General features: G+C 44.6%; 2 protein-coding genes across 4 annotated transcripts in view; one reads left to right on the top strand and one right to left on the bottom strand.

Moving 5' to 3' along the window:
- LOC135550748 (protein phosphatase 1E-like) overlaps positions 1–7,331 on the top strand; it is an 83,112-nt gene extending 75,781 nt beyond the window's left edge. The window contains exons 4-7 of the mRNA XM_064981837.1: positions 443–631; positions 913–1,056; positions 1,179–1,272; positions 2,950–7,331. Coding sequence (XP_064837909.1) covers positions 443–631; positions 913–1,056; positions 1,179–1,272; positions 2,950–3,866 — 1,344 coding nt within the window. The 3' untranslated portion in view covers positions 3,867–7,331. The remainder of the gene's footprint in view (positions 1–442; positions 632–912; positions 1,057–1,178; positions 1,273–2,949) is intronic.
- Positions 7,332–10,053: 2,722 nt separating this feature from the next.
- LOC135550747 (E3 ubiquitin-protein ligase TRIM37-like) overlaps positions 10,054–19,088 on the bottom strand; it is a 31,884-nt gene continuing 22,849 nt past the window's right edge. The window contains exons 18-25 of one of the 3 annotated variants that reach the window (XM_064981835.1): positions 18,115–18,197; positions 16,716–16,904; positions 16,246–16,545; positions 14,594–14,749; positions 14,205–14,394; positions 13,412–13,596; positions 12,782–12,953; positions 10,054–12,585 (exon numbers count right to left, since the gene is read on the bottom strand). In XM_064981835.1, the coding sequence (XP_064837907.1) occupies positions 12,567–12,585; positions 12,782–12,953; positions 13,412–13,596; positions 14,205–14,394; positions 14,594–14,749; positions 16,246–16,545; positions 16,716–16,904; positions 18,115–18,197 (1,294 nt within the window). In that variant the 3' untranslated portion in view covers positions 10,054–12,566. The remainder of the gene's footprint in view (positions 12,586–12,781; positions 12,954–13,411; positions 13,597–14,204; positions 14,395–14,593; positions 14,750–16,245; positions 16,546–16,715; positions 16,905–18,114; positions 18,198–19,088) is intronic. The other 2 variants (XM_064981834.1, XM_064981836.1) reach the window with 2 other exon arrangements.

Here is a 19,088-nt window from a genome sequence, read left to right as displayed (position 1 = left end):
CTATTAAGCGTGCTAGTGGTGGGTAAGCTGGCTAATTGGCATTAAACCCCAGTTAATTAAAGCAGATGGATGAGTGGAGACACAAACCGGTTATATTTGGATTTGCATATTCGCGACGAGGCACTACACATGCCATTCATGGAAAACGCACAACGTCACGAGAGTGACACACAACTATGCTGTATACCCAATGGTAATTTAAATTTACTATGACCAGTTAAGTTTGTTTATGGAACCTTGTTGTAAAGATGATTGAGATTGGACAGATGAATGCTTTGCATTGCTTCATACTCTGATGTTTACAAAGCATGGGAGTCACTATACATGAATCACCATCATGTTAGAACAAGTGATGACTCCAATGAAGGGAAGAAATATTGAAGCTATATGACATTGCAGGTCATACTGTTTTAACCTTTGACCTTACACTGTGTGTTTTTAGGACCAGGAGGAGCAGGCCTTCTTCGCCGTGTTCGATGGCCACGGGGGCGTGGACGCTGCCATCTATGCCGCCAACCACCTCCACGTCAACATGGTGCACCAGGAGTGCTTCAGCCAGGATCCAGGGGAGGCCCTTTGTCGCGCCTTCAGAGTCACTGACGAACGCTTCATCCGGAAAGCTAAGATGGAGGTAAGGGCTCAAACATTGGCCACATTAATCTTGAAGGTTTAATTTCAATACTACTGGTATTGTAGAACTGCAGAGAGGCAAGGTTAGTTCAAATGTCTGAGCATTTGTTATTACTGTTCAGAATTTGCTTCTAATAGATGTAACATTTCTGTGAATCATAGTAAACAGTTATTACTGTACACTCATGTATTTATGTCTAAATGTGTGTGTGTGTGTGTGTGTGTGTGTGTGTGTGTGTGTGTGTGTGTGTGTGTGTGTGTGTGTGTGTGTGTGCGTGTCAGAACCTGCGCTGCGGCACCACGGGGGTGGTGACCTTCCTGAGGGGACGGACCCTGTACGTGGCCTGGCTGGGGGACTCTCAGGTCATGCTGGTCAAGAAGGGCCAGGCCGTGGAACTGATGAAGCCTCATAAGCCTGACAGAGAGGTAATGCACACAGACACACACGCAAAACACACTCACTTAATTACTGTTCACTGTTCACTGTCTGTCACATATACAAACACATACCGTTATACATAATACCATCTTTCTCTCTCCCACTACAGGATGAGAAGCAGCGTATTGAAGCTCTGGGAGGCTGTGTCATCTGGTTCGGCACATGGAGGGTTAATGGCAGCCTGTCCGTATCCAGAGCCATAGGTACACCAACAATCACTCTCTGCCTTATACAATTACCATATATAGTACAATATACAGACTGCAGCTGCTGTACCATGTCTGTTGCTGAGTCTCCCCTGGACCTCCTCTGGTTGGAGGGTGTGTGTGTGTGTTACCTTGGTCACCGCCAGCGTGAATGAGAAGAGTGTTGATAAAATTGAGAGGTCAGCAAGGGGTCGTAGTATGTCGTGTAGGTGTGTCCTGCTGAGAGTGCGTATGTGTGCCTGCATACTTAGCAGGAGGCCCATAATCAGTCTAAACTATTTGGGTGATTATGCGAGCGCCAGAGCAGAGAGGTCATGACAGAGTCTAATGGGCCACAGCCAAGGGCCAGCAGACACAGTGCTGAGTGGGAGACAAATAGCAACCCAGAGGTGGGGGGTGGGAGTTGCCTGTACCTATATGCATACACAAGTGTACGTAACCAGTCTGATTTCCCAGCAGCTATTTAAATCTTAATGGAATAATCTCACAGCTCCAATACTACAACATCACTGGCATCAACATAGGAATTGACTGTAAAGACTGCCTTAGAATCCATCCTGTACCTATTCACATACACAACAGGGTTGGGGTCATTTCAAATTGAAGTAATTCCATTCAGGAAGGGATTTTTATTTTTAAATAGCTTAGATGCACTTTTTTCAATTATTGATTGGAATTTCAGTTAACTGACCTTTTTTTTTACCCCTTTTTCATGGTATCCAATTAGATATTTACAGCCATGTGTCCTCCGAAACACAACCCAACCAAGCCGCACTACTTCTTGACACAATGCCCACTTAACCCGGAAGCCAACCGCACCAATGTGTCAAAGGAAAACACCATACAACTGGCTACCGTGTCAGCGTGCCTGCCTGCCACAGGAGTCGTTAGTGCGCGATAGGACAAGGACATCCCTGCCGGCCAAACCCTCCCCTAACCCAGACGATGCTGGGCCAATTGTTCGCCGCCCCATGGGTCTCCTGGTCGCGACAGGCTGCTATAGAGCTTGGACTCGAACCCAGAATCTCTAGTGGCACAGCTAACACTGTGATGCAGTGTCTTACATCACTGCACCAATCGGGAGACCACTGACCTCAATTCTAATTGACCTCAAGCACTGATTCACAAGGCAACTTGAGGCTCGCTTCTAGTATTATTTCCCGGTAGCTATTTTAGTGGTGGCTAGTGAGGAAGCCCTACTGTGACCTTCTGTTCCCAAATCCTAAAGCTTCCCTAATCTGATATCAAAACAACTACTTCCTCGACAGGAAATACTGTAGCTGCTACATTAGAACTGTTTCCTACTGCATGCAGGAGAGGAGAGAGAACAGATATTGCTACACTGATATTCATTTACATGTTTATATAACTACATTAGTCACAAAAGGCTGAACAGAATGCAAAGGCGGCAAGCAGCAGATATTATATTATTATTTATTAAATTAAAATGTATTATAGGTTTTTCTCCACCTTGATTTCAAAACAGATGCATAGCATGGTGTACATGACAGAAACAGCAGCACGGAATATCAAATTATATTGCTTTCAGCTCTTTGGGGTGTTTATGCCCAGGTTGCTGTTCAGCACTTTGACAAATGTTTCAATGATACATTTTTTTACAATATATGATTTGTTTCCCTCTTTCTTATCTCTCTTTCTCTTGGTGATTGACAGGCGACAATGAGCACAAGCCCTACATCTCTGGCGATGCCGACCACCACATAGTCACATTGGACGGCACGGAGGACTACCTGATCTTGGCCTGCGACGGCTTCTACGACACAGTCAGTCCTGATGAGGCGGTGCGTGTGGTCAGCGACCACCTGACGGAGAACAGTGGCGACAGCACCATGGTGGCCCACAAGCTGGTGGCCTCGGCCCGCGATGCTGGCTCCAGCGACAACATCTCCGTCATTGTGGTCTTCCTTAGAGACCTCCGCGCGCCCCCCCCGGGAGAGGAGGAGGGGGCAGGGGAGGAAATAGAGGATGAGGAGGTGGAGGAGGAAGGGCAAGGGGAGATGGCATGCCAGGACGGGGGCACCGCGGACGTTGGGGGGAAGAGTCACTGTTTCCTGCAGCAGTGCTCGGCTCCAGCCGACCTGGGCTATGAAGACCGCATGGACTCATTGACGGACAGAACCAGCCTAGGCCTGCTGGGGCCCACGCTGGGAGAGGAGGGTCCGATCAGGCTCCCCCTGGCCAGCTCACACCCGTCCCCGTCCTTAGGCCTCACCCAGAACCTCATGCCTGCCGGGGGCCATGGCGCGGCCTGGTTGCCCTGTCTAGAAGAGGGGCTAAAGGGCTCCAGGCACAAGCCCCGGCCTAAACTCAGAGTCCCCACCTGCCAGGATCCCAGATCAGATGGACAATGGCCCCTGGCGGCCGCCCTGTTTGGCTACGCGGGGAGGCACACCCGGAGGATGAAGTGCGTGAGCCCCAGATGGGGGTGGTGGTCCCGGGATTGGGGCCGAGCGCCCAGGGAGCTCCCCGGCCTGCTGCACTCCACCCGTAGTGTGCCCTACCCCCAGCGCTGCCCTGAGAGAAGGCCTGGGGTGGCCCTCCCCCACCTACCCAACAGCAGCAGAGTCTGATGATGTGACATAATCTCCACTTGCTCCTCTCTCTCCTGCCCCTTCCTTTATCTGACTACAGTCATTCATCTATCCATCATAAACTCCCCATCCATGACACTGGCACCACCCTGTCCATCCGTCCGTTCATCTCTACATGCACCTACCCCTCCCCATAGCCACACAGCCCCATTCAGGAGGCCGGACATAACAATTTACTGCTCCTGGCCCATATTGCAAACACATACTGTACTGTACTCAGATTCATAATGGAATACACATTATCAACTCACTCCATCTCCATAAATGGGAGTAGTTAATACAGGATTATAAGATTAGTGGTCACTTACCTGAATAAATCCAACATGTATAGACCGATATGTATTCCAGATGGGGTTGCAATAGAGGATAATGGCATCTAAAAGGGGATATTATTAAGAAATGATATTCTATTTATAATGTTGGGGATGACATCATCCAAGAGCAGACATTAATCAGTCCGTGCTATGCCTGTCAAATTGATGGTTACATAACACTAAACACAAGATGTTCTCATTGACGAGAAGTCTTTCCCAACAGGTTGGGTGTGAGTAAGTTCCCTATCAGGCATTGCAAGACTTACTGGTCCAGAATAGTTAAGACAAAGCAGCAGAACATATGCCTTCAATATCTGTCACTTAAGACCATTTCCTGTAAAAGAAAAATGGATGGAAATTTTGAGCCTCAGTCGACAAAGTCCCTTCGAAGCTTCCCATTACAATGCGGACCCATGTGTGTCATATCACTTCCATGGGCTACTTAACCAAACACTATGCTGCTTTATAATTTCACTAACAACAATAGAGCATAAGCATGATCAATGTCAAAGTCTTCATCTCTGGTTTGACAAATATAGTAAATTAATCTTAATCTCATTAGCCTTTCAAATGTAAATGGTATTTTTTCTGAAACTCCATAGTTTCAGCAGGTAGCCTAGTGGTTAGAGCATTGGACCGTAACCAGAAGTGTTGCTAGATTGAATCCCTGAGCTGACAAGGTAAAAAATCTGTTCTGCCCCTGAACAAGGCACTGTTCCTAGGCCGTCATTGTAAATAAGAATGTGTTCTTAAACTGACTTGTCTCGTTAAATAAAAGTTTATAAAAATAAAATAGTAAATGCTATCTAGCAATGACTAGGTTCTATAAAATGTGCCTCCACTCTCCTGGCCCAGGCAACCACCATTCAATATTTATCAAAGAAGGTTAATTCTCGCTGTTGGGAAAAACCCATCTTTATACCCTTAAGAAAACAGGAATTGTATGTGCCATTCCTGACATTTTCACTTTTACTAACACATTGTGCCATTTCTATACTTTTGTTTAAAAACCTCACCCGCTCCAGTCTCATTGAGTTCCCAGGGGCAGGAGACAAGGGCACAGGAAACAAGTGACCAAACCACCTCAGTGACCCACAGTCACACGGAGAAACATCCCCAGCCAGTCAGTCAGTTCCCAATCACTGTCATTGCTTACTGCTCCTCTGAAACAACTAGTCATCGGTCGCCTGCTGGCCTACCCACTGAAAAGCATGGTGGTCATTTACGGAAGACCATTTGGACAGTCACCATTAAGCATCTCCAGAGAGCAGAATGTATTCCAGTTGTAGAATGTACATGGAGCCCTCCCGGGACCTTCATAGATGGCCCAATAGGACTGAGACAGTAGTGGTGTTCTGGACTTGTAGTGACGCTCCCTGTGTGGATGTAAGAAAACCATTTCTGGATGCAGTACACCTGGAAGACAATATTCTGGAGGTGTTTTGTTGATCGTGGGAGAGGAAATAATCTATAATTTATCAGCTTACCACCGTATCCTCACAAATCTGAGCATTCTATCCTGGTGTTCCACTCTGAAGGAGCAGGATGTGAATAAGCGCACTGCCTTTCGGGTTAAAAGATGCCCATGCTTCTGCATCTTTCTCTTTGTGTAACCAACACCTGCATTTCGACTCTCGGAACAGCGGACCACACTAATTGCCATTTTCTGACCAATTATGAAAGACAACCATAAAGTTGAATATATAAAGGTAGTTATCAAATGCCCCGAGTCTCCCCTACCTCAGCCCCACCCCCAGCCCCACTCACATCACCTGCTTTTTGGAGCTTTCTGCTTCTTTTTGAGAGCAAAAAAAAGTGCACATCTTTCCCATCCTAAACATTCCTCACACGGGGCACCAATTGCTTATTGAAATAGTAGTACATTCATATTATGTACATGTAAGTACGAATGTGTGCAGGCGTATGGGTACGTGTTGAGAGTATGCATGTGGCCTGTCTTATACGTCTGCTATATAAAATCACCAATATTCTGTGTTGATATCAAGCTTCACAGCCCCCAGCAATGTACTGTACTGTTCATGTGACACCTTTGGAAGGAGAGTTGTATACGTTAGCAGTGCTTGAGTGACAAGGGAACATGGGAATTTAAATGCTCCTCAAGGACCATCCACTGAAATGTCAAAATGGTCACCTCCTCACAGTCTTTGATAGCTTCAGTCGTTTGTAAGACACTGAACCTTAACCAAGCCATAAACAGAAAATTGAACTCTATAGTTCTTCAGCTAAACTTGCTGGCTCGCTTAACCCACAGTTCTTCTCTTTCTCACCCACTGCTGCGGTACAAAGGACCCCCTCATGCCAGTATGACACTTTCCCTGATGATAGTAAAAGACCACACAGTTCAGGTCTCTTCCCCTTTCTCCTCTACCCTTTCCTATGTCAATCAATTGCTCTCATGACTCTGCACTGTGTCCACAAAACGCTTTGTTCCTGTAAGCAATAATGAATCTTTATGAGTCGCGCGTGGAAAGGCTCTCTCAGAGGGTTTGTCTTCACTGAGAAAGGCAGAGCGAGAGCCAGATCAAACTAACAGCCACCCTCCTAAACTCTTCCCAGTGCTCACATTGATATGAGCACACACCACTTTACTTCTACCCGATGGTAGTATGGGACACAATCTATGATGTACCCCTTGGACAGTTGTCGCTGTACACTAATATGTTTGGTAGCTAAATCGAATTAGTCCCAATGAGAAACACAACAAAGGGCTCTATTCAATCTGTATAACTGAAATGTTACAGATCGCACAATAGAAATGTAAAGGTAATTTCCGATTGAGCCGACAAATGCATTGTTTACTGTGAATGCAGTTTCCACTAACATGGGAACATTGCCTTTAAATTTCAATAACGCTGTAACGCAATACCTCTGTGATATGGATTGAATCCAGCCCAGTGTCTCTAAGCTTGGCCAGCCTCCTCTCACAGGGCAGTTCAAACTCTGTACACCAGGCATCCCTGAAGACAAACCCATGACCAGCTGTTCCCCAACCTGCAGGTTAGGTAAACCAGTAAAAAGTTTCAGTATCTGTATTTTGTGTTCTTCTCGTAATATAAACGTGTGTGTATCTGAACTGGTGACTAGTATAATGTATAAAGATTAAACCAAGTATTTTGTCTGAGTTTTATTTGACCTCTTGTACAACCAGATGGACTATAATTAGGCCTATGGAATTCTCCCAAACGTGTGCGTGTGTGTAAACCCTCAGCTGTGTGCTGTACTCTTGTCGAGACTCCAGTGGCTCCACTTAGAGAGCCAGGAGACTTAATTAGTGTCCTTAGCCTCCACCTGTCAAGCTTAGACCCTAGCGATAGAACAGCCATATTTAATTAACTACCAAGATTATTTTTAATCAAGGCCTCCAACTGTCCTGTGGTGATGTGCGCGTATGCCCATGTATGTACACGATGGCTAGTGTTCACAGTTTAGGTAATTGCCAGCACCCTGTGAAGTGTGTCAAGCATTCTTAAGATAGGGATGGCAAGCTACAGCATTTTAATCAAATATACTGGAAAACGAAGAGGGCACTTCCTTGTTAACATCCAAGCAGAGAAACGGAAACATTGCAATGTTTTTATTTCACCCTCCAGGTGGAATGAATGGTGTGCAGTCAGATGTCCATTTATCTTTTCTCTGGCATAAAACATTCATCATCATTACTTATTTATGTGTACCTTTTTTTAAGCATTCTACATCAAGAACACTTCACAAATTACAACAGAATTTCGGAAACAGCTTTTCAGACTAAGTACAACGTTTGTGCTCCACATAGCACATGGTATGGTATACTATTTACAGATGGAAATGCAGGGATATACCTGCTGACAAACATTTGACATTATGTTGCAGCACCACAGCTGAGCTTTTGCTCATGGCCTTTCTTGCTGCAGCGTTTAAGGCACACATACAAATGAGGAGAGTAAATCCCTGCTGTTGTTCATCAGCTTGAGGACACACACACAAAACTTAATTACTATGACCATATCTGGAGCAGTTTAGCGTCTGACATAACAGATGAGTGAGCGTTAATATCCACCAGGTTTCACAGAAGATTGCGTGTTCCAAATGTAATCGAGAGTCACCCCCACAGGAAAAGCCATAGCTTTAATCTATGTCACACTAGTGATCGATTAAGGGACATTCAGGGCATCAGACCAAATAGACCCATTTTCTCATTAAGGGGAGTGCTTTCTGGGAGCCTGCAAATAAGGGTGGAAGATGTAGTGTTGTGAGAGGGACATTAATTGAAGGCTGAAATAGGGACTTACTCTAATGGAGTCTGGCATTACACAAAACACTGTCATAGCTGCTTTGCTTGGAAGTTAAAACAGACTCCTGTTACTATAAAAACTAAATCAGCTCAACACTTATGGCTAGATTCTATCAGATCCGCCCTAGCTGACACCCGCATAGGGGTTGTTTTGACGGTGTCGGAGGTGGAACTGTGTTAAGAATTGTCAAATCCACAAGCGGCTCCCAGCATTATACCTAAAGTGGACATTGCCATTGGCAGCACGGAGTTGCATTGTTGCAACATTGTTTACAAGTTTGAACACTAAAATGTGAGATGTAATCGATATCTTGATCATTATTTCTATATAGTCTACACTTTGTTCTGAACTTCTAACACGTGTCATACTCATTCCACTGAGGTTCGAGTGTCTGCAGGTTCACTCCTCCCTTATACTTGTTGAATTAAGGTCACTAATTAGTTAAGAACTCCCCTCACAGTTGTCTAGACAGACTCTAGGCCCTCCATGGAGTGGGTTTGACACCCCTGTTCCAATGTAAATGGGTGGGTATGACTTTGTGACAATGATCACAAGAGCAGCTGCTAACCGTTTTGACAGCTCTATCGCGGTTACTCCAACACCGCCAAAACAAAGCTATGCATGTGTCAGCTATCGCCGGTTAACACTTGATCTGATCGAATCAAGGCCTTAATCTGGATGGATTTGATCTGCTGTTCTAGTTTGAGTGAAATCAGGGCTAAAGGAAAAGGGGGATTACAATATGGACATTTTCAGTGGAAGAGCTGAGGCACTTCCTGAACATAAACTTAACAGATATTAAAAACTATCATAACATGATGGGAAGAGACATTACAGGGTACATTATGACCTGTACATTGTGGCCTTATTGACAACACACTAACCAAAATGGCTTAGACCTAGAAAGCTGTTCAAATCTATCAGCAGTTCAAAACAACTTATTCATGAGAATCAATTCAAACTAATGTGAGCAATTACCCAAGAAAACATTGGTATGCAGTGGAGCACTAGTGATGGAACTTTGAAGTAGCTTCGTTACACATTATCAACATAAGTAATGTGAATACATATACAACATTATGGGGTGGTTAGAAATGGGATGAGGGAAACCTGCTAAACAGACTATTTACCTGTAGTAGGATAACAGTAACTTGAGTCATGTCAATTCTTATGGGGCTTTCTGCACTGCGGACTAATGTGCAGCATGTCCTCTCCAATCCTCCTAAATCAAGCCCGCTTCTGGGCATGGTGGCCTTCTGAAAGAAGGAAGAGTTGGTGCTGGCCGGATGCAAGCAGGACATGGCAGGTGCCAACGTTCACTCAAGTACTCTGTTGAGCTCAATCTCTAGCCACGCCAACCTGACACACTAAGCCCCTACCACCCACCCTCCTATACAATGCAGACCTCAAGAGACGTGGAGGCAACCACAACAGTGGGAGTTACCCCTCATCTGCAATGGAGCTCTCATACAGTTGATGTTGGATAAAACAAAAGCAGGATTTTCATTGTAAATTCAGCCATTTCATAAGTATTTCCATATTTAGGTAACACACATTCAGTTCCAAGAAACCATAAAATATTTTATTTGTTAAATGTCATATTCTATTAGTTACAACAAAAAAATGACACATACCCAACAAATAAAAATCCCACTGCATTCTGGGACAATATAAAATAAACACTCATGGTAGACACAAAGGAAAGCATAAAACTTGAAACCATCTAAATCACCCTCTTTCTAGTACCTTTCCTAAGTCAGCCCTTTCCCACTCAGACAAACACACAGCTACAACCTGGGCACAAACAGAAATGTGCATAGTGAACTGACAGTGAAATAGATACAACTAGACCATATCAGGATGAATCTGGAGCTGTATATACAAGGGCACAATAAGAGGTTTAAAGCATATTGTCCACCCTCCGTCTGCCTGTTCAACTCCATTGAAGCCATGCAGTTTTAGGCACACATGATGGAACATTAGGAGGCTGTGCAGCTGGGGGTAAACATCAGGCATCCTACAGCTGAAGGAAGATATTTATAAACCACTGAGCTCTCCATTCAGGCATTTAGAACATATTTCCTTATTAGTCAATGCACACCAGTATACTTTGAGACATCTTACACATCTCCCTTTCAAGAGATAGAAATGTTTACAAATTCAGTTGGGTCACCTCTTCGGTGTACATTTCAATGAAGAAAGTCTGCCAGTGTTCATTGTTCTCCATGGTACAAAGAGTACAGTTTCTGCTATGATGTCCATGTGGATGCTAGTGTGGTCGTCAGATTGCTTTTCAAGGGTTAAAAATAATAAAATGTTACTGTGTAAATAAAATAGTCCACGGTCACACAGCAAAGCTCAACTACAAGGAAGAGATGGCACCCTCTGATGGGCAAAAAAGGATATTGAAAGAAAATTGCTCCAATGACATGCTTTAAAGAACAGAACACTTCACATCACTGTTGGGAAGCCTTTGTACAAAACAAACACTTATTTACACATGTCTTTGTCAAACAAATGACTTTCCAAATATTGCCTTGGTCAAATTTTGCCCAGAAAACATGCAAATTAAATAATCTAGAATCAAGATGACGGAATGTGACATTTGGATCCATTTTTTGAAAAGAGAAAGGAATCCACCAAGTTGAAAAACAAAATTATATCTGCTTCATAGAAGTCAAAATGTGTGAATTTGCATGGACCCATTTTTTCAAAGACGAGCAGAAGTTGAGGACACAATACAGAAAAAGAGTTGAGATCGCAGCACAGAAAACTCAAAACCACCACCTTGCCTATGTTACAGAGCTTGACTTGACAAGGGCTGCAGAAAACACTTACTGGTGAAAGAAAGAACCCTGTATGTACGGATAAGGTACATCAGCTTTGATGTTTAATTACGAGACAAGGTTAAAAAGCAATTGAAGCCCAGACTGTCAACCAAGAAATTTCAGTGTGAATCATCAAGTCAGGCAAAATCCGCTACGGTGAGCAAGAGTCATGCCTAATTTTCTACTAAGAAACTACTCAATACACATTCAGAAGGTAGCAATCTCTTACACATGCCAGAGAAGGACGTACCATTGATACATCCTTCAATGTGTCTACACAGCAGAAAAACTGGTTCTTGTTCTGAAAGATTTACTGGGGGGCAAGCAAGTCCAATCTACCGGGAGTAGCAGACAAAATACAGTAGTTTGCAATGATAAGATTTGCACAGAAAGGGACTTCCTAACAAGTTTTAAATCAATGGTGAAACAGGAATAAAAGGTACTAAATGCGTCCACTTCAAGGCGTTCGTTCAGACTGTTTTCAAGAATGGTGTGTTCATTACAGCACTGTGTGATGCCTGCCTGACTGTGCTCCTCCACACAAACACATCAATAGCACCTCATTGAACCAGAAAGGCAGAGAGATTGAGGTTCTCTTCTGTTGTGAAGCAGGTGTACTGTGCTTAATTCTCAAAATTCACCAGAGCTCACGATGTCCAGACCAGAGCTCACGATGTCCAGACCAGAGCTCACGATGTCCAGACCACGGCCCAATCGATGTCCAGACCAGAGCTCAATCGATGTCCAGACCAGAGCTCAATCGATGTCCAGACCAGAGCCCATGATGTCCAGACCAAAGCCCAATCGAAGTATTTAGACGTTGCAAACATCAACCATGAGGTTAGTTACATATGATAAAATGTTACTATTTTACTTTTCACAACGATAGCCTAAAGAATGTCTCTCGCAAATATATTGTTCGTCACCCCATTCTAACTCATATTTAATCCAATTTACATTTAAATATAAATGGAGATTAATAAAAGTGATCAAATATATTTACATATTTTGCAGTCATCATCAAGGTGCTCACTTAGTGAGTTGTAGCATTCTCATTGCATTTGGGGTTGCCGGTGACTAGAATGACTGCATGCAAGTGTCTACACAAGTGCTTGTGTACATTAAAGTTATATACACTGCTTTCCAGTGCCCATATGGCGATGGCCACTGTTTAGACCGGCTGTGGAGGCCATGTTGGAGGAGAATCACCTCTCGGTGTTCTCTCCTGTGGTGAAGCACAGGTCGTCAGAGTTCAACTGGGCCCCTGGGAGGAAAGAACAGAAGCATTTAAAACACTGAGCTTAGCATTAATTTCCTTCCACGGTACTGGCAAGCTGATTTGAGGCTAAAATGTGTTAAGTGTGCAGAAATGAGATCCCACACTAATGTATGTGTGGTTAAGTGTTTGTGTGAAGGGGTTACACACACACACACACACACACACACACACACATACATACATGTGTGGCAGGTAACAATATTGACCTGCACAGGGCAGTGCCTGGGCATCATAGCGACAGTCTCCAGCCTCCAGGGCCGCCACCTCATCTTCGTTCTCCGTGTCACAGTCGATCTCACTGTCACTGCTCATACCTGGCAGCAGCACCACCGTCTGCTTCTGGACAAGATGACCTGACAGACAGAAAGAGCGGGGGGCACAAAGGACAAGGGAAATCAGAGTGGGAGAGAGAACGAGAGAGGCAAACAGAAAAAGGAGAGAAAGGGCACGTAGGTCAACAAAAGAGGGGGGCCGGAGGGACAGAAAGGAAAACAGCAGAAAGATAGAAAGAGGGAGAAAAGGTACATGTAACAGAGTGAGGGAACCACCAAGACCAATATAGCGGCATCTCCGAGGTAAGGGAAACACCATCACCGCCAAGAGCACAGCTCATCCTGCACAGGGCAGAATAGACACCTCCTCTCTGTCTCTCTACAGACACCAACTCATCCCCAAGATCATTAGGGATAAAATTGCAGAATAAACATCCTTTAAAATTCCCTTCACCAAGAAGCTTTTAACTCTACCTCCAGTATGGTATTAGATTACAGTATATTTTATCCACAGATGAAAAGTGGAGCTCAATCCTTACTGCCGTCACAATAGCATTCCTCCATAGAGGAGGGTCGAGGTGAAGGAAGAGGGGGGTTAGAGCAGTACGGCTCACTTTCATCAGGGCGTGAAGAGGGTCCCTCTGCCAGGGAGAGCAGTGACTGGCGGACCTCAGCCGTCTCCTCCAAGTCACAGTCCAGAGAGCTGTCCGTCAGCAGGCCGGACCTAAGGGAGGTTGATTTGCCATTTGTTTAAACCACAAGTGATATTGATTTCAATACACATGGGAATCATTTTCTTCCTTTCTTTCTAAAGGTACTGTAGGGATACGTTTGGCAAGAGTGAAAGCTAATCATTTCCCCTCTAGTTGCTGGTCTATTTCAAACCTAAACAGTTTAGAGAAAAACTCACTCTCAGCCCTGCTTTGTCCGTTGGGAAAACCAATTTAATCCCAAAATAGGGTGGTGCATAAATTCATAACTTCCAGTCTAGTTAGCTAGATCAGCAGTAGTCCAAATAGGTTGGCACAGTAAAGTAATAAAACAAATAGTATCACTGTGGCTCAAAACAAATATAACGCCTAAAACAAATGGTTAAATTGGAGAGGCTTTGGCAGGGGGTAAACACTTGATAAATAAATAATGACCAAAACGTTGGTTTAAAAGGGAGTTAATTTGCTCAATTGTCAAGTACACTTTCCAATTATCATGTGCCCTTCTCCAAGCACCTGGACTATAGAAAAACGTTGTTTTGGAAGTGGGAAAATGTAACGGAATCGCCACTAATGCATAAGGGCTAGGGTTAGATTTAGGAACAGGGTATTATAGTCTTACCCCATGGGCTGGGTCCTGGGTCGTGCTATGGTGGAGGTGGAGATGCCGTTAAGGCCCCCCAGAGCGTACAGGTCAGCCCCGTAGAGCTGCTCCTGGTCGTGTTTGGAAATGCAGGGCTTGCTGTCGTAGCATGACGATGAGCTGCCAAGAGAAGGAGGGGAGCTGTGCACGCTGTGTGGCTTCAGGGCTCCTACAGTATGACACAGCACAGGGAAACACTGGTCAGTTAGAAGTCATTCGCTTTTGGTGCATTGCATGAATGTTTTACAAATTAGTGTGACACGAGACAACCATACATTTGGGTACTTAGGTGGAGCCATGGCGGTGTGTCATCACTGGTGCACGTCTAAACCCTGCTAACCCAACCTCTACCTGGGTTTACTACTGACCTTCTGATCCATTGGGGGTGTCCCTGGGGAAGAGACTTTGATCACAGGACAACTCTTCACCGCTCTGGCCTCTTGACTCCTTCTCCACTCCGTCTGTAGCTCTTCTCAGGCCCTGCCTGCTGCCCTCCTGCTTGGGAGACAAGGCCTTCTTCCCTCCTGCCACACAAACCACAGTTGGACGAACATCTGACTGAGCAGTCGATAGCTCCCCAGTTGGCTGTTTAGAGTCAACCGTAGAAAGTGCTGTGAAATGCTATTCAATTCCACAGATTGAAGATTGTATTGTGTACAGTGAAGGTGTATAGCACCAACAGGGTTGGGTAAGTTACTTTCTAAATGTAATCAATTACAATTACCTGTCCAAAATTGTAAACTTAACTGGGGACACTAAAAGGCCACTAAAATGTACAGTTTTGCCCCATAACATAATGCCACATATGTCTCAAGTTGAGGGAATTGGCATGTTGGCTGCAGGAATGTCCACCGGAGATGTTACCAGAGAATTTAATATTAATTTCTCTACCGAAACCACCTCCAACATCGTTTTAGAGAAATTGGCTGTACGTCCAACAGGCCTCACAACCGATGTCGATGTTGTGGGATTATGGTATGGGCAGGCATAAGCTACGGACAACAAACACATTTGCATTTTATCAATGGCAAGTTGAATGCACAGAGATACCGTGACGAGATCTTGAGGCCCATTGCGTGCCATTCATCCCCCCATCATCACCTCATGTCTCAGCATGATAATGCACAGCCCCATGTTGCAAGAATCTGTACACAATTCCTGAAAGCTGAAAATGTCCCAGTTCTTCCATGGCCTGCATACTTACCAGACATGTCACCCATTGAGCATGTTTGGGATGCTCTGGATCGATGTGTATGACAGTGTGTTCCAGTTCCCGCCAATATCCAGCAACTTCGCACAGCCATTGAAGAGGAGTGGGACAACATTCCACAGGCCACAATCAACAGCCTGATCAACTCTATACAAAAGGAGGCGTCATGCTGCATGAGGCAAATGGAGGTCACACCAGATACAGACTGTTTATTTGATCCACACCCCTACCTTTTTTTTAAGGTATCTGTGATCAACAGATGCATATCTGTATTCCCAGTCATGTGAAATCCATAGATTAAGGCCGAATGAATTTATTTAAATGGACCGATATTCATATATGAACTGTAACTCAATAAGATCTTTGAAATCGTTGCATATTAACTTTATATTTTTGTTCAGTATAGTTAAATAAGAGAGCAGTAGTGTGATTCACATCAATGCTCCATGTAGTTATCAATAATAAGTAATTTACGTATTGCCCGTAGGCCAGACCACTGCTGTCATTCTTACCCCCAAGTGTTTATTCAAATTGGATAATCTTTGGATCCCGACAGCAGTCGCACCATTGTAAGACATAGCTTGGACTGTAGCCTACAAAAGTCTATTCATGCTCTTTTCCTGTGATCCACCAACACATTTGGTGCGTCATCATAGTGGTCTCTGACTTGTGGTCGGACTTGCTCAGGCGGAACAAACTTAAACTTGCCCTTTTTTTCAATGCTAATTTGAATGTCATTGAGAAAACAGAAAAGGTGTCAAAGATATTTTACATGTAATCTGTTACTCCCCAATCCTGAGCACCACTCACCAGAGCGACAGTGTCTGGAGGCCCCAGGTCCTTTACCCATCAGATCCAGCTCTGTGGACTTTCTGCTGGGCCCTAGGTCTGAGTCTGCATGGTAAGAGGGCCCCTGTTCCCCTGTGGCTCTGCCAGAGGGTCCTACCCTGGCCTCCCCCCGCGCCTCCAGCTGAAACTTGACATCCGTCATCTTACTGCGCACCTCAGCCATCTGGGCCTTGAGCCGGATCAGGACCCCTGAGTCTGGGGCTCCCCTCCTCACTGCCTGAGGCCGGCGCTCACCCCGCTCCTTTCTGGAGTGGACTTGGACTGAAGAGAGGTATAGAGGAGAGGGACAAGCGCGATGAAGAGATTAAGTGGCTATTAGCACTTGTCCTAATGTTTGTGACTGTGCCCTAGCTTGGCTACACAGTACAGAGTAGAAAAAAAAATGTTGTATTGTCACATACACCGGATACGCCGTGAGAGAGACCACTTACCTTGGCTGTGCAACAGGGAAGCAGGGGGTCTGGGCTGAAGGCCCCATAGTGACTCCACGTTGCTGTGTTCCTTCAGGTCCAGTAGCTGGATGAGGATGACTGGGTCAATCTCCAGCAGACTGTTGTTGCTGCCAGCGGAGGAGAGACCTCCACCACGCCTCAGACACCTGGCCCCATGGTTAGAGCCTCCTGGGAGAGACAGGGGAGAGTCAGAGGTATGTTCAGAGATACAACGGTGAGGAGACAGTTGCAAAGGAGAATTGGAGACCAAAAGTGAACTATACTGGATGAGTCAACTGACACTTTGAATAAGTTTGGAACAGGGCATAATGAATACTAGTTGCAAAAGGAAATCTTTATTTACTAGGTTTATCACACAGAGGAGCGCTGTGGCTGCTCAACAGCTCACACTCCATTATGAGTTACAGTAGGCCCATTTCAGACAAGATAACTCCTCCACAAACTCTAGCCATGCCATAGGGGCAGCAGATAGCCTTGTGGTTAGAGTGTTGGACTAGTAACCGAAAGGTTGCGAAATCGAATCCCCAAGCTGACAAGGTAAAAATCTGTCGTTCTGCCCCTGAACAAGGCAGTTAACCCACTGTTCTTAGGCCGTCATTGAAAATAAGAACACATTCTTATCTGACTCGCCTAGTTAAATAAAGGTGAAATAAAAATAGCTATGAGAGAGCAGTCGAAAGGTCTGCATACAATGAGCATTTGAGAAGGGGAGAGACCAGAGATTAGAAATGTGGTATTAAAGGGGAGAGATCAGAGATTAGAAATGTGGTATTAAAGGGGAGAGATCAGAGATTAGAAATGGCAGCGGGGACAATAATCCACTTTGCAGCCAATGTTTAATGAATAAATGTAAATAAACCAATATGGGGCATGTAATTATGGATATTTTCCTTTCAGAGGAGAGAGTCAGATAGTAAGTAAAAGAGACAGCCAACATGTCAGAGTTTAAGGGCGGCCAATTCTGAATTGCTAAAGTTGAAATCAGTTATCAAAGTACTGAAGAGTAGGCTTCTAACAGGACACACTTCATGCATGCAAATCTAAGCATTGTTATGCAGCCCTTTACACTCCCCTTTGGTTGCATTTTAATCCACTGAAGCTACCACCTTTCCACACAACACGTTCCACATCAGCACCCATGACAAGTCATCACACTGACAATGAGTCATCGTCTTTAAGCCCCATTACACTAAAACACACACTAAAGTGAGATCTGATGATTGAGATAGAGATATAACTAGATCAAAAAGAGGAGAGAAAGATGGCATACAGAAAGAATGAGAAGTAGGGAGAGAGGATGAGAGAAGGGGATAGAAAGAAAAGGGAGGGAGGGGGGAAAAGGAGGGAGTAGAGAGAGAGACAAAGTGGAGGAGGTTACCTGCTGCCCCTGCCACATCGTCAGCCAGTTCTCCCTCCTCCATCTCCAGGTTCCCACTGAACTCCACATCATTCTCCCCAGACCTGAGAACCAGAGACCATCAATATCTGGACTGGGAACAACGTTGCTACAATGACAGGGTCAAAATAAGACTAAACCTTTAGCTGACAACTACCACTAAAACTGACAGATGCCTAAACCATGTCAACACATGAAAAAGGTCTACCTATCATTTCAATTGATTGAGCTGATCAATTGGTTTCATTTGCCGATTTATTGTTACAAGAAATTACCATTCAGGGACATTTGGTTCCCTACGTGGGCCTCTAAGGATATAGAAACTGTGCACGTTCAATCAACCCCACTTAAGGAACATTCCGTTCCTAGGCCAATACTAAGGCCGGGAGATGACATTATGAGCCAACTAATAAATCAGCTTATGCAAGACCTTGGCTTGACCAGCAACTCAAATTAGAAAGTGTGTCCAGGACTCCCTAAATCACACAGAGAAGTGTTCCCTCATCAATAAGCTTCTTAGGGTGATTAGACACAAAGTGCTCCGTGTTAGAACAGACCAGCTATATACAGTGCATTCGGAGAGTATTCAGACTCCTTCCCTTTCCCAACATTTTGTTACATAGCCTTTTTCTAAAATTAAATAAAAAAATGTTTCCTCAATTTACATACAATACCCCATAATGACAAAGCTTAAAACTGGTTTTAGAAATGTTTGCAAATTTAAATAAAAATCAGGCCTTTATGGTAGAGTGGCCAGATGGAAGCAACTCCTCAGTAAAAGGCACATGGCAGCCCGCTTGGAGTTTGCCAAAAGGCACCTCAAGGACTGACCATGAGAAACAAGATTCTCTGGTCTGATGAAACCAAGGTTGAACTCTTGGTTTGAATGCCAAGCGTCACATCTGGAGGAAACCTGGCACCATACCTACGGTGAAGCATGGTGGTGGCAACATCAT

This window comes from Oncorhynchus masou, chromosome 12 (genome assembly GCF_036934945.1).
Source record: "Oncorhynchus masou masou isolate Uvic2021 chromosome 12, UVic_Omas_1.1, whole genome shotgun sequence".
Lineage (NCBI taxonomy): Eukaryota > Metazoa > Chordata > Actinopteri > Salmoniformes > Salmonidae > Oncorhynchus > Oncorhynchus masou.
The sequence above is the reverse complement of the archived record's forward strand: the minus strand, read 5'-3'. Positions and strand labels throughout refer to the sequence as shown.